This window comes from Sarcophilus harrisii, chromosome 4, assembly GCF_902635505.1.
Source record: "Sarcophilus harrisii chromosome 4, mSarHar1.11, whole genome shotgun sequence".
In the NCBI taxonomy this organism is placed as follows: Eukaryota; Metazoa; Chordata; class Mammalia; order Dasyuromorphia; family Dasyuridae; genus Sarcophilus; species Sarcophilus harrisii.
This window is the reverse complement of record NC_045429.1, coordinates 95,759,782-95,785,525: the sequence shown is the minus strand read 5'-3', so window position 1 is coordinate 95,785,525 and position 25,744 is coordinate 95,759,782. Positions and strand designations below refer to the sequence as shown.

Here is a 25,744-nt window from a genome sequence, read left to right as displayed (position 1 = left end):
CAAAGTTTTATCCCTATATTTTCATGCATTATTGGGATTAGGGTCTTCTTCTTAATAATTTAAATTTAGTTTCTATTTTATCAAATCTGACACAGAAAGAGTTTTGACCAATGGAAACTGTCTTGCAATGCATGTATTGTTAATGTGGACAATAAAGCTATAAAAAACAGTTTTCATCACTGAGTCAATACTTCCTAGAACAAATGGGTTCTTCTTTAGTAAGCAGTCCAAGGGTTTTCAAATGGGGAAAAATTTAAAGGAAAATCATGTACTTTCTCTGAATTTGAACAAACCCCAGATCTCAATTACAATTTATTATAATATTTACAGTAAGTAAAACCTAGCTGTAGTCCTGCCTATTCCTAGTTAGATAACTGATTAATAACAACAAGCATTAACACTGTCCTCCACAGAGACTCTCTGGTGAAGGGGCAGAGGTGAAAAATTAGAACATTAAATAAACATTAAACAGAACTGATGACCAGTAGAATCACTATATAGAAGATATAAATTAGTTTACACTTTAGACCCAGAGAAAAGAAATGGGCTTAAATTATGAATTAGAAATACAGGTAAGTTATAAAGAAGGCTTTTGATGAGACAGACAGAAATAAATGCAAATGTTCTCAAGAGCTTCTGGAACAGGGGTTACTTCCAAGTGCACAGGATGGTGGTGTGGAGCCTAACCCTGCCTGGCTGCAGAGGAGTAAAGTTTTGAATGCAGACAGGGAGTCAGGGAGGGAGAAACATTTATATAACACCTACTACATGATCCAGGCCCAGCATTCTTCCCACTTCAACATCTAGTGGCTTTAATAAAAACGAGCAATCTCAATAGCCAGCATAGGCCAGGCCAGGAAAAAAGAATTACATTCACCTCAATGGCAGCTATAGTTTCATTGAATTAAAAAAAGATCAGAGGGGAAAGAACAATGCCCATTTTGATCAGCCAAAGGAACACTTCCATCCAAGTCCGGCACTCTATATGCCAGGTTTCTCTTTCTGACAGAACAGAGCTGGGGAGCTGCCACTTTGATGGATGGACATGCAGTAAGGGAGAGGAACAGTTTTAAAATGCTGCCAGCCACTTGTCTTGGAGAACTGTGGTAATTTAGACTGGTCTGTGATCAGATATGCAGGCTGGTACAGAGCGCTCTGACACCTACCAGTACTGGGAAGGATAATAGAAGTAGGAAAACCAACAATTAATGGTTTACTAGAACACACTGGGCTCAAATAGAAGGGTGAATCTATGGTGACTAAAAAAAATTTAAAGAATTTCTTTTCTCTCGGCTGACATGACAACTGTTTCCCCTTTGGCATCATACATGGGAATTAATTTTCTGAGCCCTGGGCCATGTTTATTTTCATATATCATAATCCTGGCACCTAAAGATTAACAATTGAGAGAATATTCTAATCACTTTGAACTTCCCTCAAAAGACATATGGATTAAATGCTTGGAATTCATCAGTAGGTGCTCCAGGGAACTGGGTAAGTGGATTCTTTTTCAGGTCGTCAAGTAACTCTCATTCCAGGACATGAAGACACTTGTCTTCATCAACTAGATATACTCTTTAATTTTGAATAAATGGACTTACAGTGAAACTTCTCAAGGCACTGCTTTGCCAGTTTTTCTCAATATTGCCTAAGTAGAGCTCCAGATTAGGACATCTTAGAACACATATAATGTATTATGTTGTAATGTCAAGAAGTAAAAGTAAAAAACAAAACAAAAAAAAAAACAACCAAACAAAAAAACTTGAATGACACTGAAAAAAGATCTGTTCCATGACACCAAAGCCTTCACTGACTGAACTAAACTGAATTCATTCTCAATTGTCTTCACAGATTTAGCACCCTCGGGAGTTAGGTGCCATTCAGTTCTGTCACTCTTCAAAATTTTCCAATTGTTCTCCTACATTCCTTCCCCTACCCCCAAGTCCTTTACCTAAAGTGGTTTTCATTGACACATCACAGCTCCAAAGGGTTACTGGAAACTTTACAGTGCTTGCTTCCATAGTCCTATTTCTCTCTTGAGTACAGAATATTATTGCCACTTCAGTTGTGAAGGTGGCACTGGAGGTAGCTTTTTGGAAATTTCAGCTAAAATATTGCAGTAAAAATGATAGGACATTTGCTCCACTTGCTGCTTCATTTGCTTCTGTTGACTCAGTTGCTGATTTTTTGTATGGGACTCTAAAGTATTTCTGAGACTATGATTTGGTTGTGAAAATAAACAACAAAGATGGATAGCAATAAATCTCCATTATATACATAATAAAGAATTTGTGCGACAGTCTTCAAATCTTTTAGCCAGCATACAAATCCTTTTTTCCCAAAGAATATAAGAACAATAAAGTTAATTATCCTTCAGAAAATTATATCCTTTGTGGCTGATGAAGAATTAGCTCGGGTTTTCCCTATCTTCCAACTAGCTAGGGGATCTCCAGGTCTCTAACTATATTGTCAGAAGGGTTTGTTTCTTGGGTGTCTGATTATATTCTAAAATTAAGTATGAAGAGCTCCAGACTTATCTGATGCCTTACATTATTCATGTTTCTTCCTCCTCTCTATTAGTACAGACAAAAAGGAATTGACCATATTATTTTCTTCCAAAGAGTTTAAAGAATTTCCTACAATCTTAACTTTGAGAAAGAGATAAGATAGGTCTTATCAGACTGCTGTTGAAGAGCATAAATCTAATTCAAGGTCATAGCTTTGGAGATCTTCCTAAAAACACAGAATAACTAATAAATAATGTCTCTTCGTGGAATGACTATTTCCAAACCCCCATGGATGACTAACTGGAACCTAGACATTTTTACTGGCTAACTAAGCTGCATTAGATCTGTTGTTCCCTCCACTAAAATTTCATGCATGCAAGGAAGGCTGACGTTAGAGGAACATATCTCCTTAGTCTGTCACTTACCCATAACTCTTTCATGTCTTCTGTGACTTCTGTGTCATCTCCCTGGAAAGGAAGAGAGAAGACAGAGAGGAAGGTCACTGTCACCACACTCTCAGTAGCCACAAAGTGAGCTCCCATCACTTACACAACCCCGTGTTTCAAGAAAGAAGTTGCCTGATGAACATCAAAATGACTGCCAAGTGATGCTTTGATGCTGCTGATCCCTTTTCAACAGGCATCATGGGTTGGGAATTACGGAATATTAACAGCAGGTGAACACTTTAATAACTTTGTATAAGAGATAGTCTTATCAATCAAAAATTATCTGCTGAAAATGAAAAGCAATTTTCCTCTCTTTTCACTTTTTATCATCTTTAGAAAGAATAAGAACTAGATGAGCATTATCACTTATAAAGAGCTTTCTCACAATAGCCTTGTGAATTAGGTAGAGCAAATAATATTATCCTCATTTTTAATGAGGACACTGAGGCTCAATGATTTTTACTCAATGACACTGAGGACACATGATTTTCATAGTTTCAGAGGTAGTGATTGCCAGAGCTCAGGTTTTTTGACTCCCTAGTCCAATTATCTCTCCGTTATGCCACTGTTCCAAAGCAAATAAAAATTTCTACTAAGAGAATGACTTATAATGGATGAGTATTTTAAACTGTCATGAATGGTCATAGTTTGTGCTGAATCTTCAGCTGTGTGGGGCTTCTTAAATTTTCTCCATTTCTTAAACTTTTCACCTAAGAGATTTTACATGACCCCAAGGTATATAAGTATACACACACACACACACACACACACACACACAAACCAAACATTTATTGATAATAAATCATCACTTTATGACCCTCTCATTCAGTTATGTGAAGTTTTGAGTTATGCCACAGGACCAAGACAGGAAAGTGTTTAAACATGGTCCATTTTATTAGAGCACATATCTATTCTCAAAATGACTTGCAATCATCCATGCTTTTAATTTTTTTCCCCTTGGTTATCTGTATATCATAGCAGTATTGGAGTGTAAAGGGTTCTAAAGAGTATGAATTTAACTTCCAACTCTACCACAATCTGTGTGATGTTGGGAAAATATTTCACTTCTCAGAGGTCTTAGGATTCCTCATCTGTAAACTGAGGGGGTTGGACCAGATGATCTCTAAATTCTCTTTCAGTTCTAACAGTCTATGATTCCATGCATGTTTGAATTTACTATATTCCATTTGAGTTCACACTTTTGTGTTACTTTCCTTTTTCCCATCATTAAAGGTCCTTATGGAATATTTCCTTATATTTGGATTTAGTATAATACTATATTTATAAATATGGTTTGCTGAGTGTGTATAGTTCAAGGGATAAGGAAGGGAATAAGTACTTAAATATGTGTTAAAGTATCCCATTTTAAAAGTAGTATTTCATTTGATCCTCACAATAACAAGTTATTATTATTTATGAGGATTCCCATTTTACAGTAGAGGAAACTGAGGTAAACAGTGGTTAAATTATATGCTTGGGATCATACAGTTAGTAAGTAGCTGAGGCCATATTTAAGATCAGGTATTTCAGACTCCAGGCCCAAAGCTCTATCCTTGGCACTGTGTCACTTAGCTGCCTGGTCTAGTGGAAGAAGCACTAGTCTTGAAGTTAGAAAATCTAGGTGTTAAGAACCAGCTCCAATATTTATTACTTATAGGACTTAAACTCTTCTGAGTTTGGGTTTCTTTACCTAAAATAGAATTAATAACATTTATACTACCTTCCCTTTTTGTGTTGTTGTGAAGGAAGCACTTTATAGAGCCCAAAGTGATATATAAAAGCCAGAAGTTATTATTTCATGGTGTTGTAAGGAAAGCACTTTGAAAATCTTAAAGTACAATATGAAGGTGAGTTATTATTATTTTAAAATATCCAAAGGGGAAGAAGGCTATGGACAGCTAATATCAGGTGAATCTGACACCTTCTGTGGTACTAACTCCTGAATTCCCAGTATGACCATCTACAGTTTTATAGTCTCAGAGGCACAATATTCTGCTCTTCTACATGGATATTGTTCTTTGTGCCAGCCAAAGTGTGGCACCAAACTGAAGCCAATCACAGAACACAATACCATCTCAGTTACAGATACCATTTAATCTGTAGAGAACAAGGAAAAGAGCCGACATGAGGTTCCCAAAGAATCATATCCACTTACGTCCTTTGTCCAGAAGTTGATGCCTGTCCCTCTTCGCCTTTCCTTGGGCCGGCGCCTCTCCCGAATGGATGTCTTATTGGAGGACTGGTCGTCCAAATCTGGATCTTCACTCTCTGACCACCAAAAACAAAAGGGAGTGTAAGCCTCCAGAACATGTGCCCACAAATTCTGGAGAAGGTTCACTTTAGTTTTTAAAGGCCTACCTACCATTTTTATTCATGTCCTTAGCAGTGCTTGTGGCAGTTTCTGAACTCTCAGAGTCCAGGCCTGAGGACCTACTTGTCCGGAGGAGATGGGATCCAATGGAAAGGGAGGGTCTTGACCCAGAAGGAGAAACTGGTGTTGTGGGTTTATCTTGCTGGGTTAGGCCCCTCAGGCGTCCATAAGAAGACTACAAATAACACATAGGATTGCATTTAGAAATCAATTTTCAACATATAAGAGTAAACCCTAGTAGAATTTCCCAAATGAGCTTCTCTAAGGCTTTCTACCAAAGAAAGATTATGTAGATTGAAAATCAGCCTGTTAACTATCCTTAAAAAGTACAATCTTAGAATTCACATGTTTTATATCAAATCCGTGTTGAAAGCAGTCCAAGAATATTTTTTCCTGAGCAGAGTAAGGAACAACTAAATTATATCCACATTATTAGAAAAGGTTCCTTTGATGAAAGAAGGAATTTGATAAGGAAAATAGTATTTTGAATTGGGAAAATTAGGAGCCCTAATACTTAGAAAAATAAAAGATCAATAAATATATGAAGATAGATGCATGAGAACTAAAGTCCAAAGCCCAATAGTTACAATTGAATATTCTATCAATTTGCAAGAGTTAAGTTTCTACAATCTCTTCTCAACTCTCCTTTTTCTTTACCATTTTGTTTCTTACCCTCATGAATAAGGCTAAAGAATACAGTTTTGTATTTGTTTCATTTGGTAAAATCTTTGCCATAGGAAGCTCCAGTTAGAAAGAGGGGAAAAAAGTTCACTGCTACCATATGGGAAACATTTTACAAAGGAAGAATGCTTTTAAACAAAGTGCTACAAAGAACTGACCAGGTCTAGTCACTCAGTGCTGGAGAAAGAAGTGGAAAAGTTCTATCCTTTTCACTTCAGTAGAAAAACAGCAGTCCATGAAGAATGTCTATAATAAATGACTTTTTGGGAACAGTGGAGCAAAGGCTTTTCTTTAAACTCCTGGATTTGTTAATTTTATTATTGTGTGAGTGGCATCGTTCATTTGGAGGGCTGGACATTTGTGCAAGAAGCATGAATAACACAAAGAGAAGAAATTTGTTTATAATTGCTAAATTATCTTGCTAAATCTTGTAGGTACAAAAGTTTATCCACAAAAACATTGTTACTCCACCTCCTCTCCCTTTTAGGTAAAAATTAGCACACTGTAAGAGGGTAGGAGTTACCATCCTTTCAAGAGAGCCCTGATCAGCCAGATGAGTTTACCTCCTCATCCCAGCTCCTACTCCCTCGCTGCCGGCTCTCTCCAGTTTCTTTTGTCAGTGCTGTAAGTGGCTCCTGTTTTTCACTGTTACCCTCAAGTCCTTCCAGACCACTTTCAGTTTTTTCACTTGGCTGCTCTTGAGATTGCCTTTCTGCCCGGGATCGGCTGAAGGTTCTCTCTGCTTCCTGAAGATCAGTTAAAGTGACACCCTGGAAGAAGAGAGGTAGACCTTAGAATCAGGGAGATGAAAGTTTAAAGCAAAGCTTTCCTAACTTAATAGTCCAATGGAAAGCAAGGGTAAAAGCTGAATTCAGATCCTTAGAGTCCAACATTTTGTTACTATGTGAAACTCCAGTCCACAAATAAAGTCCTTTCTCAAAGATAGGTGGCTTTTAGTTATTGAAAAACAAAAATCTACTAGAGTTAACAACCTCAGGTTCTCAAAGAAGGGCAAATGGCTCCTATAATGAAGGCCTGTCATCTGAGAAGGGCAAACTAGAGACATGGTCTAGAAGTGAGAACAAAAAGTCCAATCTGCAAAGCATTCAGGTCTGCAGAGTACAGATTACTACTATTTCTAAACTGTTACACAGTTCTTGGTCCATGGTTAGTTGCTTTTGGAACCATCATTAGAATACCTTGAATGATCCTAAAGATCAAATAGACACTGATACTCTGTAGTTGCCAAGATAAAGTAGAGGCAGGAGCCTTACTTTTCGAGAGAAAGTTAGGCCTAGGAAAGAAAAAAAAAATTAAGACTCAAGGCAAAAAGAGAAAAATGATCAAGATTTCAAATTGGGGCTTTCCACAGCAAAGCTTCTTAAATTGGGAGTCACAACTCACATAATATAGAGCCATGTAAATGAATGTGGGGGTCATGAAATTATGATTTATTATCAATAAATGTTTGATTTGTATTTTTATTTTATGTACCTATATACTCAGGATTGCATAAAAATTTCTTGAGTGACACATGCTATGTTCACTTCTCTTTTTGTTTTTTTAATCTCTCACATGGTTTTTCCCTTTTGATCTGATTTTTCTCTCCCAACATGATTCATAAAGCAATGTGTATTAAAAATAAATAAACTTACTACAATAAAAGAGGGGAAAAAAACTTTGAAAAAAAAACTCAGGTGAAAAGGAGTGTAAAAAGATTAAGAAAACCTGTTCTACTACTGTACTCAGCATCCTTCAGAGATTTGTTAATCAATCAATAATTATTTGTTAAGTGCCCACTATATAGGGGCACTTTGCTAGGTATTGGGGAAATAAATGAATAAACAATCTAATGGGGAAAACAACAGGCTCATAATTACAAAAAGAATAAATATAAAGAAAATAAATACAAATACAAGGTACTTTGGGAGGGAGAACACTACAAGAGAGGGGGAATAGCAAAGACATTGTGTAGATAAAGCTGTGTCTTGAAGGAAGACTGGAATTCTCTTCTTTCAAAGGCAAAATTGAACAGGATAGAGCATTCCAGGGATGGTAGATAGCCACTACAGAGATACAAAGGGAGATACACTCCATATGTGAACAAACAGAACAAACAGAAGGTCAATTTGGCTGGACTATAACATGAAAAGAGAAGCAATATACATAGAATATAATAATATTCTGAAAATCTTAGTGCAGTTTTAAATTACTAAAGTGACTATAACTTCACCAAGACTTTTAGGGTATCCTATAACATGAGGCTTGAAAAAGGCTGGGATCAAGTTGAGAAGGGCTTTAAAAGCTAAACAGAAAAGTACATTTTAGCCTAGAAGCAATGGGGAGTCATTGGGATTTATTGAGAAGGGCATCACATGATCAGATTTGTGTTTGGGAATATCATCCTGGCAGTTCCGTGGAGGACTACAGTGGAGTGAGGAATGACTTGAGGCAAGAAAATCAATTAGGAAGCCAAAGCAACAGTCCTAGGCAAGAGAAGATAAGGGACTGAATCAAAGTACTAGTCATGGGAGTAGAGACAAGAGGAAAGATTGGAGGAATGTTGTAGCAGTAAAAATGGCAAGTTTTTGGCACTCTGAAATATGAAGTAAGAGAGGGAGGAGTAAGCATAAGACATGCTTTATTTTATGTATTTCAAAACACTTTTGAACTTGAGAGATTGGCAGAATTGTAGCATAGTTGATAGAAAAAAGGGAAATTTGGAGGAGGCGTGGGCTTGAAGATAAAGAGAAGTTTTGTTTTGGACGTGGTGAATTTGATAAGTGGCCAAAGCTCAAGAGGATGAATATATAGAACTGAGCATCATCTACTTAGAGATGGTCTCTGATGAGATCTTCAAGCAAGCAGATGTAGAGAGAGAAAGGGGCTCAGGAAAGACTCTTAGGGAACACTTCCAGTCATGAAAAAGTCAGAAAAGAAAATGAGAAAGAGCAGTCAGGCAGATAGGAGATCTAGAGTAATAAAAGTTTTTAAAGCTCCAAGAAAGTCTTCTGGAGAAGAAAGTAGTCAACAGTGCTAAATGCTACAAAAAGGTCAAGAAGGACAGTCCTGAAAAAGAGACCATCCTATTTGTCAAGTAAGAGATAATAGGTAATTTTGAAAAGGTAAATTTCAGCTGAATGATTAGTTCAAAAGTCAAACTGCAGAGGAGTGAGAAGAAAGTGAGAGGAGTGACTCTAGAAGCAATGGATATAAACGGCTTTTTCTAGGAGTTTGGCTGTGAAAAAGAAGAGAGAAAACCAGGATGATGGATCGAGGGGAAGGGAGGACCCTGAAGGATTGAAGACACTTGGATGTATTTGGATGATGCTACTCCTATCCTTACAAGCCTTCAGCAACTCCTTATTGATTCAGGGATAAAATACCAGCTCCTCCACTTTGCATTTAAAGCCTCCCGCAATCTGGCTTTTATCATCCTTTTTGAATTTCTTATTTCATTTCACATTCTTTATATCCTACTCAGACCATGCTCTAGATTAGCATCTCATCTTCCATCTCTATTCTTTGAAACGGATTTCCCTTGGTCAAAATACACTTTCTTTTCCCTTTCACTTCTTGGAATCCTTAGTTCCTTCAAGTATCAGCTCAGGTACCAGTTCTATCTCAAACCTTTCTCTGATTCCCTAAGTTTTTATGCATCTCATGCTCTCATACTGAGGAACTGAAATATTCATATTAACTCTCCCTCAAACCTCCTAACTAGTAACAGACTCATGTCCTTAAGCCACACATGACATAAAGGTCATACCCTTAATCTTGTCATCACACATGAATGTGCCACTTCCAAGTTCAAGAATTCCAATATTACCTTATCTAATCATAATATTTTGGCTTTCTATCCCTTTCACTTCTTGGAATCCTTAGTTCCTTCAAGTATCAGCTCAGGTACCAGTTCTATCTCAAACCTTTCTCTGATTCCCTATCATGTTCAGGTATACACAGCCTGCTGAATGTAGGTGGAGAAAAATCACACAAATTACTGTTTACTACAAATTTATGCTGCAAGGTCTCAACTGGAATCTCACTGTCACTACAAAATCCTATTTTACTTTCCTTATTAACTCACTACCCCACTTTCCCCAAAGGCTCTTTCAAACATTTTCATCCCTTCTCAAACTTCCCTTGGCTCCCACTACCCTCAACCTCTCAACTGAGAACCTTGCCTCATGTTTTATAGAAGAAAAATAAGTCAATTTGTCCTGAGCCCCCTCCTTTCCCCTCTTCCCAATCTCATCTATACCCTTCAGATGCCTTCTGTCAACTATCTCCTCTTTCACCCTTGTCACATAAAGAGTGGTCTTATACTTTACCAAGGCCCATCTCTCCACCTGCACAAGCAGTCTCTGACAGATTGTTCCCTCTGTCTTCCCCAATCTGTCCCTTGTTTTCAGTCTTTTTCAGTCTACTGGCTCCTTTTCTATTGCCTACAAATGTACCCAGGACTTCCCCATCCTCAAACAAACAGCCCTCACTTGATCCTTCCATCCCTGATACTATCTTCTCTCTCCTCTGCCCTTTGTGGCCAAACTCCTTGAGAAGGCCCTCTACAAAAAGGACCTCCACTTTTTTTTCTCCTAGCCACTTTTTAACTCCTTTCAATTTAACTTCTGACCTCATTATTCCATTGAAACTGCTTTCTCCAAAGTTACAATGATCTCTTAATTGTGATGGTTTTATGTCTGGAAGGAAGAGGATGGATGTAAAAATTATTGTAATGTTATAATTATAAGATCTGGTCTGTGATTGCATACGTAAGTTGCAGAAGAAGGAAGAATCAAGCATATCCTGGATTACTGAGAAGACAAGATACTCTCAAATAAGAAAAGTTTTTGGTAGTTATCTATTGCTTCTAGGACAAAATATAAAGTCCTAAGTCTGGAATTCAAAGCCCCACAATTTGACATCCACTTACTTTTACATAGCATATTACTTGCTCTAACACAATCTACAATTTAGTCAAAATGATGTATTTTTCATTCCAAGGACTCAATATTGCAACTCTCATCTTCATACCTTTTGTATAGGTTATTCCCTATATCTGAAAGACACTTCTTCCTCACTTCTATCTCTTAAAATCTCTAGTTTCCTATAAGATTAGACTCAAGTGCTCCCTCCTATGGGAAGCCTTTCCTGACTCAATCCTTAGTGCTCTTTCTTCTTAAATTTTCTTATATGGACACAAATTATAATCTCTCCTGGAAAAGAAGAAACAATTTTCATTTTTTTTTCTTTTTAGTTTTATAGCATGAACATAGCAGTGGATACATGGTTGCTTAACTGAATTCCAGTGGTCACATATCAATGGTCAGATCTCAAGACCACACTGGAAGGCTCCTGGACAGTAGGTAGTAAGTACTTCTATCAAGTAACTACTTAACAATTTGCTACTATTGCACTTACAGATAATATAAACTAATCACCATAGAAAGAGAAAGAGACAAACATATATAAGTGGTGAGACAAATAGAGAAAAGACCTATACTCTTGCTTATTGGTTTAACTTGATTCACCTGGGTAGATCTTCGAGTCTGCCGGGCTTGTCTGGAACGTGCTTTCCGCTGGGACTCTGCTTCCTCATCCCGTACAGGTGTTAGATATGACCTGATAGGGAATTAAAAATCAACATTAGAATAACTGTACTTTGCTGCAAATTTAGAATTACTTATATTTCTTTATCAATCAGTCCAACAACAAGAATCAATTAAAATGATTACTATCTACTAGGCAAGTTTTGAAGGAAACCTTCAAAACTATCATTTTTCAACATGAAGCTTTCCCATTCATTACCCCCCATACAAGTATTAGTTTCCTCCCCTTGCACATCACTTTCAATTAATTTTAGATTGTATACATGTTGTCTTTCCCAAAGGAAAGTAATTTCTTCTTGGGCAGGGTCTATTCATTTTTGTCTTTTGTGTGCTAGCCTATTGCCTGGCAGATAGTAGACTCTTAATAGATGCTTACTAGTTGTAAATGACTTTAGGAATCAAGTAAGAGTTTAAATTTAATGCTAACGGCAATAGAATCACCAGAATTTTAACAAGTGGGAGAATTGTTAGGCAAGAAGTCATCTCTTCATAAGAGTAAAATAGAAGAGAATGGAAGGTGATATCAAAAGATGAATAAGAATGGAAAGGAGGAACTCATGGCAAATAGTTTCTACTTTTTCAGTGAAGTATGAGGTCAGATCCTCAGATGGGAAAGTTTGGAACACTTTAAAAGGGGTAGGATAAAGAATCAACTTGGAGTGAAAGTACTGCTAGTTCTGTTATTATTATTATTATTTTTTAGCATGTGAATTTTGAGTTTGCTTCTTTGTAATTTCTTTCCTGAGAAACAGTCAGTATGCAGAAAAATGCATGTTTCACAATAACTCTTAAACTGCAACCCTTCCAACCCCCACTTCTAGGTCTTTGTCAAGGCAAGGTGCTATATTAAATATATCTCTTCTGGTGCAGTGAGAACTGTGTATGAAGGAATGCTGGGCCAAACTACATCAAGTCTGTACTCCTTCCGCCATGCCCTCAGGCTCAAGTTTCATTCAGCCCAACTTGTTTCCAGTCTAACTTGCTCCAGAAGCATGCTCAAGGACACAGAATGAGCTATACCCTGAGGCTAAGCCCAAGGCCTTGTCAAGCCATTATTTATTGCTGTGGTTTGCCCTTCATTTCAAAAAGGACTAATGACATCCCAGATGATGTCTTGACTCATGCATGAATTGGATTTAAGTGAGGCAGAATTGCACAGTTGTCAGCCTCATTCTCTTCCAGAGTCATAAGAGTCCAGTGGCAAGATAAAAGTCAAGAGGACTGGCAATGACCCAGGATGCAGAAGATGACCTTGGTGTCTTAGATGTAGTACTCCACAGTGGTAGCTTCAGCCACCTTCATGGCCAATGGAACAAACTATTCTCATCCATCCATTCTGCCAATTATTTACTGTAGTACTTAGGTGGTTCTTAATATTTTAACATATATAAAATTATTGACCTTTTTTTTTTTTAAATTAGGTTTCCTTTTTTTTTTAAATGTGTGACTATCAAAGTTTTCAGAGTTATACAGCTATCCCATTTTCTCCATAAGCAAACTACCTGTATTATCTTAATGTTTCTAGAGACAGCTGAAATTAGATTAACACAAATTTGGAGTGGTCCAGGCAATAGAGCTGCATGACTGTTTTCAGCTTTGCTCAACCATGTGATGACCGCGTATTTTAAAATCAGCCAGAGTCAGGAATTCAGGTTAAGGGAAAATCCTCAATCTTTATTCTTTGCAGAGGTGAAGGGGGATAACTATAGGAAGTGAGATCAGACACAAACCCGACCAGCAGTCTCTCTGCCTCTCTCACCCCACCCACAAAAATCGTCATTTCCTATACAACACATCAAAATTTGCACAGAGTGGGCGGGGGCCACTCTTTCTCCAAGCATATATTAATAGAGTATCATCCAATTGCTATTTAGTCTCATATGCTTAGGACCTCAGTGCATCAACTCGAGCTTCAGCCCATTACACAACCATATATTAGGTGAAAGAAGCTGATTGTGAGAGTAATTCTGTGTTAGAGTCTGGTGTGGTGTAAAATTGAGGGGAAAAAAGTGAAGTTTAATTTAAGATGATGGTCTGAGATAATACTAAGGGATAGAAGGATTGGAGATTATGGTGAAAACAGAGAATATATGATATGAGAAAGGGTAATGTAGAGCTGAAGGATGTGACTCTTCCTATATTTAAGATGGAGAAAAAGAATGGATTATAAAAGACCAGAAGATTTTGAAATGGGTAGATTAGAATATTTGAGGAAAAAACAATATGTATTTGGATTTTCTCCTAATAGAGACATAAAGTATGGTGGAAAACCATAAAGTATATGACAAATTCCTTGGGAAAGGAGTTAGAATGATCTGTAGGTTGGTAAATAATTGACAACAAAATCCTAATTGATAGAAAGATTTGGGTAAATAGCAAAGAAGGGGAAAAGTCTCTGAATGACAGTGGCAAAGGGAGAATTTGACAATGGCCATGAGGAACAACGAATATTCCAAATTCTTCCACTAGAATTAGTGTGTTAGGGGGTGTAAAAGAAAGCACAGCTAGTATGAGAGAGGGCACTTACAATTGTCTGAGGGAAGGTAGGGCTACCTGAGCGCCAGAAGATGGGAGAAATACGAGAATAAGAGGTTCAGAAATGAAAGGAATCTTGTTTAACATCAGGAATCATACATCATACAATGGAAGGGTCAGAAGAATACATTTAAAGGGTAAGGCAGAGACAGAATAACAGGAATTTATGATCTGATAAAAGAATTTCAGACTATGGAAGAAGAATCCTTCTGGATGATAACAACATTAAGGGTGTTTAGTCTAACCAAAATTATCATCCAATCAGATCCTAGTGACAGTTAAACATTTGATTGCTATTTTTAATCCAAAATGGGAGTATCTAATTACTTTATAGCTGGGATGGAAGTAATAGTGAATGACAAAGATGCAAAAAGGAAGGGGGAAAAAAATCAATCCTCCCCTCCCTATCCCCAATCCCACTCCCAAGAGACTCCTGCTTAATTCACATTCTTCTCTCTGTCTTTTCTAAAAAAACTTTCATGGGGGTCTAAAAGGAGGAAGAAAGTTAGTAGGTACTGAATTATCATAGATTTAAAGTTGGAAGGAACCTTAGAGATCACCAAATTCAAATCTCTCACTTTACAAATGAAGAAATGGAAACTCAGAAGACAAACAACTAGCCCACCAACACACAGTACTAAGTGAAAGTGCTGGAATTTGATCCCAGGTCCCCTGACTTAAACATGGCATTTTTTCTACTGTACCACAGATCTAAGGAATGATTATTAAGAAAGAATTTGTCTGTCTCTGAAGATTCAAAGCATGTTACTCCTTAAAAAAAAATGCGACGACAACAACAACAAATAAATAACACCCCATAGTACAAATCTGTTGTTGTTTGTCCTTCATTCTTGAAGAGGACCATGACAGCACAAAGGTGATGCCATGACGTACAAGTGACTTTGATTTCAGTGAGGGAGGATTAGGCAAGGTCACCTGTTTCAATTTCCCCTCCAGAGTCATCTGGGTCCAGTGGTCAGGTATATCAGGACGACTGGAGATGGCCCTCATGAATCCAGATTATCTCAGTGATACAGGAAAAAGTATTTAATAATCCTCCTTTTTGTCAGTATTCTATTAGAATAATAGAAGGGAAATAACAGGCTTGAGATCATCTTGTAGACCATCAGAATACTGTAAAAAGAACTCAGATCCTTGAAATCAAGCACTGTATTTCTCAGATAGCCTCTATTTCATAAAGCAGTCACTGCTCTTGGAGGGGAACCCAACAGATGGATGATACTGTCCTGAATTTCCTTCCTTCTGTTCTTTTCAGTATAACAGTCACAGTTTCTGTCACTATATTCTTAGTTTTCCCCCATTTGTTTGCATATTTCATTATTACTCATAGTAATAAGAAGTGGAATACACCTTAATTCATGATATAGAAACAAAAACTTCTAACCCACTGCTAGATCTTCTGACATCCTGACAAACAGTATTTCTAATCAATTCCTTTAAGTTTACTATTAAACAATGACATGGGAAGAGACTAAAGGTACTTAAACTCTGCTATCTGATTCTTCTTCTGCTTTCTCATTGATCCCCTCCTTTCTTTTACATACATATATACACGCATGTATATACATGCAAGGGAGCATGTTCCTTACTCCCTTGTTCTACTGATGTTTACACCTTACCAGATTTCACTACTGAATTATCCTCCCCAGATGCCCCCTCTATTCCTATTAATGTACTATTGAATGGCATTAGAGAAAAGAGTGTAACTGATGCAGACTGAGAAGTGAGTATAACAGAAAAAACACCACAGCAGACACACACTCAAATATATACAAGTCTGCCAGTGTATATATGTTTATTTCTTTGTAGGAAATCAGGAACATTTATTATGATTCTATCTGCTATTTAGCTAGTGGTACCCAACATTTTACTCTAGAAAATTAAGTCTGTTCTCATAGTTTGACACTATTTTTTCTCTTTACAAATTACAGTGGTCCCTAATATATAATGAAGACAGGAAAAAGAAAATAATTCAATTTTGTCTTCAGAGACTGTATACAATATTTTAAAACTTGAAGAATGAATAGTAACAATAAAGAAGAAGACATGACCCTATTGTGATGACTTGGGCAAAGACTTATTATGCTGTATGATGGTCATACCTCCTAATAATTTAGTCTATCTTAATTATCTTTAGATAGGAAACTCTCAAAAACTTTTAAGTTCTTAAGTTTGCTTCCCAAGAAATTATGTTCCATCCTAGTAAGAAAGAATACTCTGAGAAAGAAGGAAAAGAGGAAAAATAATATTATGGGAGATTAAAGTTTGCCACACTGGAATATAAAAGGACAAGGGGTCTCTTATGGAGACAAAAGAAATGTGTTCTCAAAATGAAGATCGAGAAATGCTATTCCATTTTTCCCTCATTCAAAGAAAGAGAAAAAAGCCTTTGAATACAGTTTTTAGAAGACAAGGAACACACTGCATAACACATAAAACCAGCAATTCTACAAGACTACACAGCAATATGAATTGGTATAGATATTCTGGAAAGTAATTTGGATTTATACTCCCCCCACATCCCCAACCAATTATTAAACTATGCATATCCTTTGACCCTATGATACTTCTATTTTGTCTATATCCCAAAGAGATCAAAGAAGGAGGAAACAGTTCTATATGCACAATATTATTTATGGCTTTTCTTTCTGTGATGGCAAAGAATTGGAAACCAGTGGGTGACTCTTATTTGGAGAATGTCTGAACAAATTATGTGAATGTAATGGAACAATACTATTGAGTTATATATAAGAAATGACAAAGGGGACAGTTTCGGAGAAATCTAAGAAAACTTGTGAGCATAACTAGGAAAAACATTTATAGCATAACAACACTAAAAAACAAACAATTATGAAAGACTTAAGAACTCTGATCTAATGCAATGCTGAATTATGATTCCAGAGGCACAATGAACAGTGCTGCTCACTTCCTAACAGAGAATAACAGACTAAATACGCAGAATGAAATAAACAGTTACTGACATGGCCAGTGGGAGGTTGTTTGCATGCCTATGCCTCATTATAACAAGAGTTCTGTTTTTCTTTTTTTTTTTTTTTCTATTAAAGAAGGAGGAACATTAAGAAGGGGGGAAAATGCTTGTTAGTTGAAAAAAAAATTTTTAATTACATAACTAATTTAATTCAATTAAGATGGGTTGTGAGTTTAAAGTCCCTGCCCTTAAGGACTTAAACTTTCAAAGATGGAAATGTTAAATACATATATACCACCACCATAGCAACCTTTACATTGCACAATAATATATGTATAGCGAGTCAAAAAGGTAGCAACAAAAAGTTATATGAAATCTAAGATCATGAAGGGAGATTAGAGAAGACTTCCCAAGGGGACAGTAGTTGATTTTGACAGTTAAAAATATCTAGCCCAGCAGTAAGAAATAGAAAGAGAAATTCTATTTAAAATAACTATAGATAAAATAAAATATTTGGGTGTCTACCTGCCAAGACAAATCCAGGAACTATATCAATACAATTAGAAAACACTTGTCACACAAATAAAGTCTGATCTAAATACCTAGAAAATATCAATTGTTCATAGGTAGGCCAAGCTAATATAAAAATGACAATGCTACATAAATTGATCTACTTGCTCAGTGCCATACTGTTACACTGTATCAAAATATTACAAAATTATTTTACAGAGCTAGGAAAAATAATAACAAAATTCAATTGAAAGAACAAAAAGTCAAGAATATCAAGGGAAACAATGAAAAAAAAAAAAGAAAAAGAAAGCACTGTGGCCTAGTAGTATCAGACCTAAAACTATATTATAAAGCAGTAGTCATCAAAACCATTTGTACTAGCTAAGAAAGAGAGGGGTGGATCAGTGGAATAGGTTAGATACTCATGACACAATAATCAATAATTATAGTAATCTAGTATTTGATAAACCCTCCAACTCCAGCTTCTAGAATAAGAATTCACTATTTCACAAAAATTATTGGGAAAAATGGAACATAATATGTCAGAAACTCAACATAGATCCACATCTCACACCCCAAACCAAAATAAGGTCAAAATGTATACATGATTTAGATGTAAAGGATGATACCACAGGCAAATTAGGAAAGCAAAGGATAGTTTACCTATCAGATCTTTGGAGAAGGGAGGAATTTATGACCAAAGAAGAACTAGAGAACATTATGAAATACAAAACAGACAACTTTGATTATATTAAATTTAAAAGTTTTTGCACTAACAAAACCAATACAAACAAGATTAAAAGGGAAGTACAAAGCTGGGAAAATATTTTTATAGTCAGTCTCTGATAATGGCCTCATTTCTAAAATAAAGAACTGTGTCAAATTTATAAAAATACAAGTCACTCCCCAATTGTGACCCAACGGTCAAAGGATATGAACAGATAATTTTCAAATAATGAAATTAAAGCCCTCTATCATAATATGAAAAAATCCTCAATCACTACTGATTAGAGAAATGCAAATTAAAACAACTCTGAGGTACTACCTCACACTTTTCAGACAGGAAAAAATAATGACAAATGTTGGAGGGGATGTGGGAAAACTAGGACACTTAATGCATTGCTGGTAGAATTGTGAAATCATCCAACCATTCTGGAGAGCAATTTGGAACTATGCTGAAAGGACTATAAAACTGTGTATACCCTTTGACCCAGCAGCATTTCTGGAAATTATAAAAGAGGGAAAAGGACCCACACATGCAAAAATGTTTGTAGCATTTTTTTTGTGTGTGTGCTGGCAAAGAATTGGGAAATGAGTAGATGCCCATCAATTTGGGGAATGGCTGAATAAATTATGGTATATGAAAATAATGGAATTGTTCTGTGAAAAATGATGGACAAGCTGATTTTAGAATGACCTAGAAAAATTTACACGAACTGATGCTGAGTGAAACAAGTAGAACTAAGAACACATTGTACACAGTAACAGCAAGATTGTGCAGTGATCGACTATGAAAGACTTGGTGGTTCTCAGCAGTTCAGTGACCCAAGGCAATCCCAATAAACTTTGGATAGAAAATGCTATACGTATCCAAAGAGAAAACTATGGAGATTGAATGTAAATCAATATATGCTTTGTTCACTTTTTCTCCCTTTTTCTTATGTTTTTTTTTCTTCTCCTGTTTTTTTCCCTTTTGTTCTGATTTTTCTCTCCCAACAAGATTCATAAAGAAATGTGCATCAAAAAAATAAAAAGTTAACGTATATGTATAACCAGGAAAAAAAAAAAAGAAAACAATGAAAAAGGGGTGGGAGATATCTAGGAGTTCAAATGGGAAGAACATTTCAGAGAAAAAGAATAATGTGAGCAAAGACAAGGAGGCTGGAGAATCATAAAATTGACAAGAAAAAAGGTAACTTGGAAGTCTTCCAGTCTAATTAGGAACTCAATAAGTTTATCTCAAACAACAATCTTATTGAGCAATCAACCAGCCTTTACTTGAAAGTCTTCACTGAGGCAAAAACCCACTATTTTTTAAAAAATTGTTTTTAATTAAAAAAATAAAGAAGCCTTTTGTTTTTTATAAGTCATTTTTAAATACAGAATTCCTCCCCAGATCATACCAAATTTGAACAGTTCAGCAAAAACAATCTGACTGCCTGAGACATCCTGTCTTGTGGTCTCTTAGTATGTCATGATTTGTTTCTAGAGCAAGCCTAAAGACTGGAATGACTCAAGGTTTGGACACTTTTTGGTGGTTTCATTTATGAGATGGTAGAATGGGGTCAGTTGTTAGACGTAATTTCATTGACAAAAGGAACTCCCAGATAAAGAAACTTCCCTGCAACTTACACTTTTAATGAGTTTGCAATGAGGGTTTATGTGACTTACCGAGATTCACAAAGTTATTTCTTGCTGCACAATAATATTTGATTACAACTAAATACCCCAGTTTGCTCAGTCAGCCATTCCCCAATCAATGGTAATCATTTTGTTCCTAATTCTTGGTCACTACAAAAAGTGTAGCTGCGAATATATGTTGAATATAGGATTTCTTTGTCATTGAAATCCTTGAAGTACATACACGGCAGTGGGTTTCTTAGAGCAAAAAGTATGAATAATTTTAGTCCCTGTTCTCCACAGACAGTTTGAATTAGATCTCAAGAGCTGGTTGTTCAATTTTCATTGTGCATACTTTTTTTCTTGTGGGGAGCTGGCTGTTAAACATTTTCTAGTGTGCTCTTTTATCCCATATTTTTGGAATGATTTCCAGAACAGTAGAGCCAATTTCATAGCTTATCATCAATATTTTATTAGTATTCTGCTTCCCATAATCCTTTCAATCTTGATTAGAGCCATTTTTGTCTTCAATTCTTTAATCAACAAGCATTTATTTAACAACTTCTTTGTTTAAACTTTATTGATGCCTTTTAAAAAATAATATAGCTGTTTCCTGCTATATCCCATTTGCAGAGAACTCCCTTTTTATAACAAGGGAAAATTGTTAAATAAAACTGAGAGATACAATTGTAAAAGGAGGTGAATTTCTACCAATTTTTTTTTAAAAATCATCATCATCCAGTTGGCCAGTCTTCAGTAATTAAAGGTTGTCAAAGTAGTTTAAACACATTATTAGATCTGAAAAATTCAATTCATTATCTTCCCCTTAAATCCTCCCCTTCTTCCCAACTTTCCTCTTTCTATTGAGGGCCACCAGTCTCAGGTTCATAATGTTGACATTTTTATTCTGGGTTTTTTATTCTACCTCTTCCACGTATCCAATTAACTGCCTTCACATCATCTCTCACATATATTTTACCAGCTGAAGTCAGGCCTTCATCATTTTCTATCCTAATTATAGATCATTACAAAAGCCTCCTCATCAGTGTCCATGGACTCTAGTCCACCACAAATACTGATACCAAAGTAATTTTCCGATAACTGTAGAACTAAGTGACTTCCTTACTCAACCCATCCCAATGTTAAAAACTAATGATGCGGTTCACATTTGCATTAGGAATAAAATCTGAACAGCACCATTAGTTTTTAAAATCCTATTTGTCTTACCATCCTCACTGGAGATTCCTACACTCTGGGATCCCACCAAACTGGGCTAATTTCTGTCCCTCATACATAGCAAGCCATTACTTTCCTCTGTGCCTCATGCCTGGAGTATACCCCCACAGAGTGCCTTTCTTTCTATAAAAGCATCACTTTCTGAAGGAAGTTTTTTCTTGATTATATGAACTACTAGAATTCTTCCCTCATACACTACCATGAATTTAACTTCTTTGTGTATATTTCTATTTGTTCTCTACTTGTACGCATGCACGCTATTCAAATCTGTATACGGATCTATTTTCTCTTCCATATGCAGAATCATTGCGAATAGAGACTGTTTCACAGTTGTATTCATGTCCCAGGCACTTCACACAATGTTTAGCACAAAAAGGGAGCTTCATAAATACTTGCTGATTAATTGACATATCGGCTGATTTGATGCTCAAAATCTGTGAGGCAGATGTGACTTACTAACACTTTACAGAAGAGGAAACTGAGGCTGGATCTGCCTAGTAAATGACTGAGACTGGTGTCAAACTCAGATTTTCCTGACTCCATTAACTACATCACTTAGCTGCCTCATCTATTCTATACATTTAAAGAGACCAAGAATAGTGATTTCTTTAAGATTAACTTGTATGAATATTTGAATGGCAGTAAAACACAAAACTCCTGAATAATAATAATCTATCTTAAATCTAAAATGGACCCAAGAAGTTATCTGGTAATACCCTTTCCTTTAAGTAGTCAAGTATTATTTATATTTTGCAGATGAATCAGACAAGGCCCAAGGTCATACAATGTTAGTTTTAAAGTGGGACTTCTTCCCTTCCAAACAGAGCTTCAACCACTCCTGGCTTTGTGGTTTATGATGTAAGATACCAAACATAGGTACAGCTAAGTATATTAAAGTTAACTTTAACTGTTCTCGTGTCTTAGCGTATCTTTCAGTATTCATTTCAGCGTCCCAGATGAAAACTGGAACTCACATCTCGGTCACTAATACTATATGGAAAAGATGATAAAGAAAACTAGAATTTTATTTGTAGAACACAATTTGCTGTTGAGTCCTGCCACAAGGGTCTCATCAGAGAGATGTTAATCTTAGTCCCTTTTTGCTGTTTTTCTTAGTAGGCTTTGGATACAAATACTCCATATACTAATATGGGACAAACTGCAGTTGTGAGCCATCAGAAACTCAGAGTCACTTATGGGTCTGATTGAGTGATGGTGAAGCATGAAACCTCATAGTCATGAGTCATTTTCTCTAGAATTCTAAAAACCTGAATAAAAGATATTGTTTTCAAGTCCTCTTAAATCAGAAAACCCAGAAACAGTTTATGAAGTATTTAAACTTATTAGAATTTTGCTTCTTTAGGCAGCCAAGTTGCAAAGTGGCTAATTTTATTTTGTATCTTAAAGTTTTTCTTTCTTTTGCCCCCATGCCCCTCAAAAATCTCTCCCAGTTTTAAGTGTGGCACTTTTATGTTTTATGAGGTAGTCAGTAGTGGGCTCCCCCTTTTCAAGATATTTATAGACATAGCAATAGACACAAATTTAGAGAACAATACACTTGAACGAGGCATTTTCTTCCCAACTGTGGCATTTGCAGCCTGCCACCCCTGACCACCTACCCCTACTAGGACCCCACCACTGTGTCCTCTGCCTATTGGCAGACTACTTCTGATAAAAAAACATTCGGTTACCTCCTTGTGTAGGCCTGCATAGCAGAATGAAGGTCAAAAGAACTGTGGAGATGGATAGGAAAGAAAGGTAAGCAGCTGCCGGCAAAGACTGCAGTCTCAGCACCCAGTTTCCCTTGGAAACTAGGGAAGGCTTGTACTGTCACCACTACCCAGAAAGCCTGAGGTGAAGCTTGTAATTTGCTAAGAAGCTGTCTACAAAAGAGGAGGAGGAGAAGGGAGGGGGCTGGAATCTTAGGCTGTGCAGAGCCAATGATGATAACAGTTCCCCAAAGAAGATTCCATTAGATGCATATTTTATATACTGTACCAAGCAGATCGATACTTGTGATTTGGTACAGAGTAGAGCGCCCCCTCTATTATTTCCCCTCCTTGTAAGAGAGGACAGGCCAGGACAGCACAGATTCAGCTTTTTCTGAGCATCATTTCCTTTGCCCTTGGGCTAACCCCAGTGATTGTATCCTTTCATGTGAGTTGTAAGTACAGTCTTACTTGAGACAGAAAGCCAGCTGGCAAACCCCAAGGGCGGCATAGAAGTAAGTAATCAGACACCCAAGAGGCAGAAATTCAGGGACAAAATTCCAGATTTGATGTAAATGTGTTAAATGAGGATGAAAGGGGTCTGGCAAGTACTGCCCAATTTGATAATCTTGTTATAATCCAACAAGATTTCTGGAACATAAACATTTTTATTTCTGTATGAAATTTGATTTGTAGAGAATTTGAGGACATATAATAACTAGGTCCCAATTAGTGTGAATGACGAATTCCTGAAGTGGCTGCACATATTCCCATTCACACTATTCAAAGTTATAATTATGTAAAATAGGGTGACTGGTTCTAGCCTAAAGGAAATACAATTTAAATTTGAATAATGTAACCATGGGAGGGGAGGTGGGGGGGGGAGGGAGAAGAGACAGTTATTCCATACTAATTGAGATTTGGCTGTTCATTCAAATGATGATATACTTCTCCAATTAAAAGTGAAATTAAAGCAGAGCATTAGGTCTGTAAAAGGACTGGGGAATATCACTATTCAGGTTTATGGAAAGAAAACTCCCAGATTCTTCCTCCAAACCCTCTAAGTCACACTGCATTTTGCTTCTATTCAGCAGCTCTTTATGCTTAGGCACAGGGTGAAATAAATGGACCTTGGACCTACCTTAGGCCTAAGTGACAGGGATCCTAAATATCCAGGGGCCGGATCTAGGTCTAGCTTCTCACCTGGGTGTCCCTGATGGAGCTACTTCCCTACCACTCTGGGCTTATAGTTTCCTCACCTGCTCCATGAGGTTGGTTGGACCTATCTTTACAGTCTCTGTTAACTCTTGAGTCTACAAGTAGTCAATTAAGCCCTACACACTCATCCTACTGAGAAAGCCATTTTCATGTAGGGTAATGATTTTGTTATCAAGGTCATTTCATATTTATGCCAATATGAATTATGCCAAGTTGGCAAGTTCTGCTGGCAAAGGAAAAGCAACCTCTCCTTCCTTCTGTAGCTGCAGACTGCACCGGGTAAGTGCATCCAAATGTAAGTCATTGATTGTAATGGACAGATACTTTTTTCTCTCTTCTCTTCTTCCTTTTCACATATTCATGCCCCTAATTCAAGTTCTTATCACCTGCTCCTGGATAATTGATACAGCTTCCAGATTGGTCTCCCTAAGTTAAGTCTTTCCACACTCCAATTTATCCTTCCCACACCTACCAACGAGATAGTCTTAAACCACAAACAAGATCATCTTCCTCCCCTACTCAGTAAAATCTGTGGCACCCATTAACCCGAGGATTAAATACAATTTCTTTTGGTTTTTAAAATCTCTCACAACCTAGCCCTAGCCAAGCTTTCATTTGTTACCACATGTTACTTACTTGCACTCACTAGGAAATTCCACAAGCTTGTACATATACATTCCCAACACTATCTCTTTGTCTTGTGCCTTTGTAATGGTCAACAGTCTCCATGCCTGAAATGTGCTCCTTCCTCACCTCCATCTTTTAGAATCTTTGTTCAAGCATTACCTTCTATATGAAGGTATTCCTGATTCCCCAAACAAGACTGTTATTCACTTCATGATCACCTTGGATCAACACTGTATATATTCCACCCCCCACCCAAACCCCAACATCCCCCATACCCACATACATCCCATCTCTGTGGCTCTGAGTAATTTCTTTCAGCCTCAATTTCCTTACCCATAAAATGAGAATAATAATGATATCTACTTAACAGGACTGTTAAGAGACAACATATATAATCACTTGGCAAATCTTAAAGTGATTATATAATTACCATTACTTCTGTGACCCCCGCTTTTCTTTCCCCTTTTTGCTCCCCTGTTATCAGAAATTTTAGATATTATCCCTCTACATATTTTTTTAGAAGTTTTAAAAGTTTTTGTACTTTTTGGAACCTTTTACTTTATAGAACCCTTGGAGTTTTTTTTAATATATAAAAGTTTAAGAATAATAATTTTTAAGCCTACTTCTCATGATAGACTGATCTTACATTTTCAGATTAGTTTTAATGTGAATAAAATAAAATCAGAATAAAATAACTTTAATGAAGTTAAAGGACATGTCTATTTATTATCAAGTTTTATAACTGAGAACACTGGTTATGATGGCTCACCTTGCAAGATATTTTATAGCAGCTAATTTTTTTTTCTTATTAAACTAGTATTTTGGAAGATTGTTTATCACATTATCACATACATTTTGAGTGGGCTTTTAATTTTTTGTAAATTCCTTGGCAAATCTATTGGAACTATGCTCTGCTTATGTCATTATACATTTTTGGGTCTGTTGGGTCTTGATTCTAGAATAAGAAGTTCAGTTATTAGTCATGATCAATTTTAGTTGATAATA

General features: G+C 36.5%; 1 protein-coding gene across 9 annotated transcripts in view; it reads right to left on the bottom strand.

The window, feature by feature from the left end:
• The window catches only part of PPP1R12B (protein phosphatase 1 regulatory subunit 12B), a 233,711-nt gene that overhangs the window by 80,774 nt on the left and 127,193 nt on the right, over positions 1 to 25,744 (bottom strand). For all 9 annotated transcript variants that reach the window (XM_031937143.1, XM_031937144.1, XM_023501872.2 and 6 more), the window contains 5 exons: positions 11,537 to 11,627; positions 6,569 to 6,775; positions 5,316 to 5,499; positions 5,109 to 5,221; positions 2,933 to 2,974 (listed from right to left, as the gene is read on the bottom strand). In XM_031937143.1, the coding sequence (XP_031793003.1) occupies positions 2,933 to 2,974; positions 5,109 to 5,221; positions 5,316 to 5,499; positions 6,569 to 6,775; positions 11,537 to 11,627 (637 nt within the window). The remainder of the gene's footprint in view (positions 1 to 2,932; positions 2,975 to 5,108; positions 5,222 to 5,315; positions 5,500 to 6,568; positions 6,776 to 11,536; positions 11,628 to 25,744) is intronic.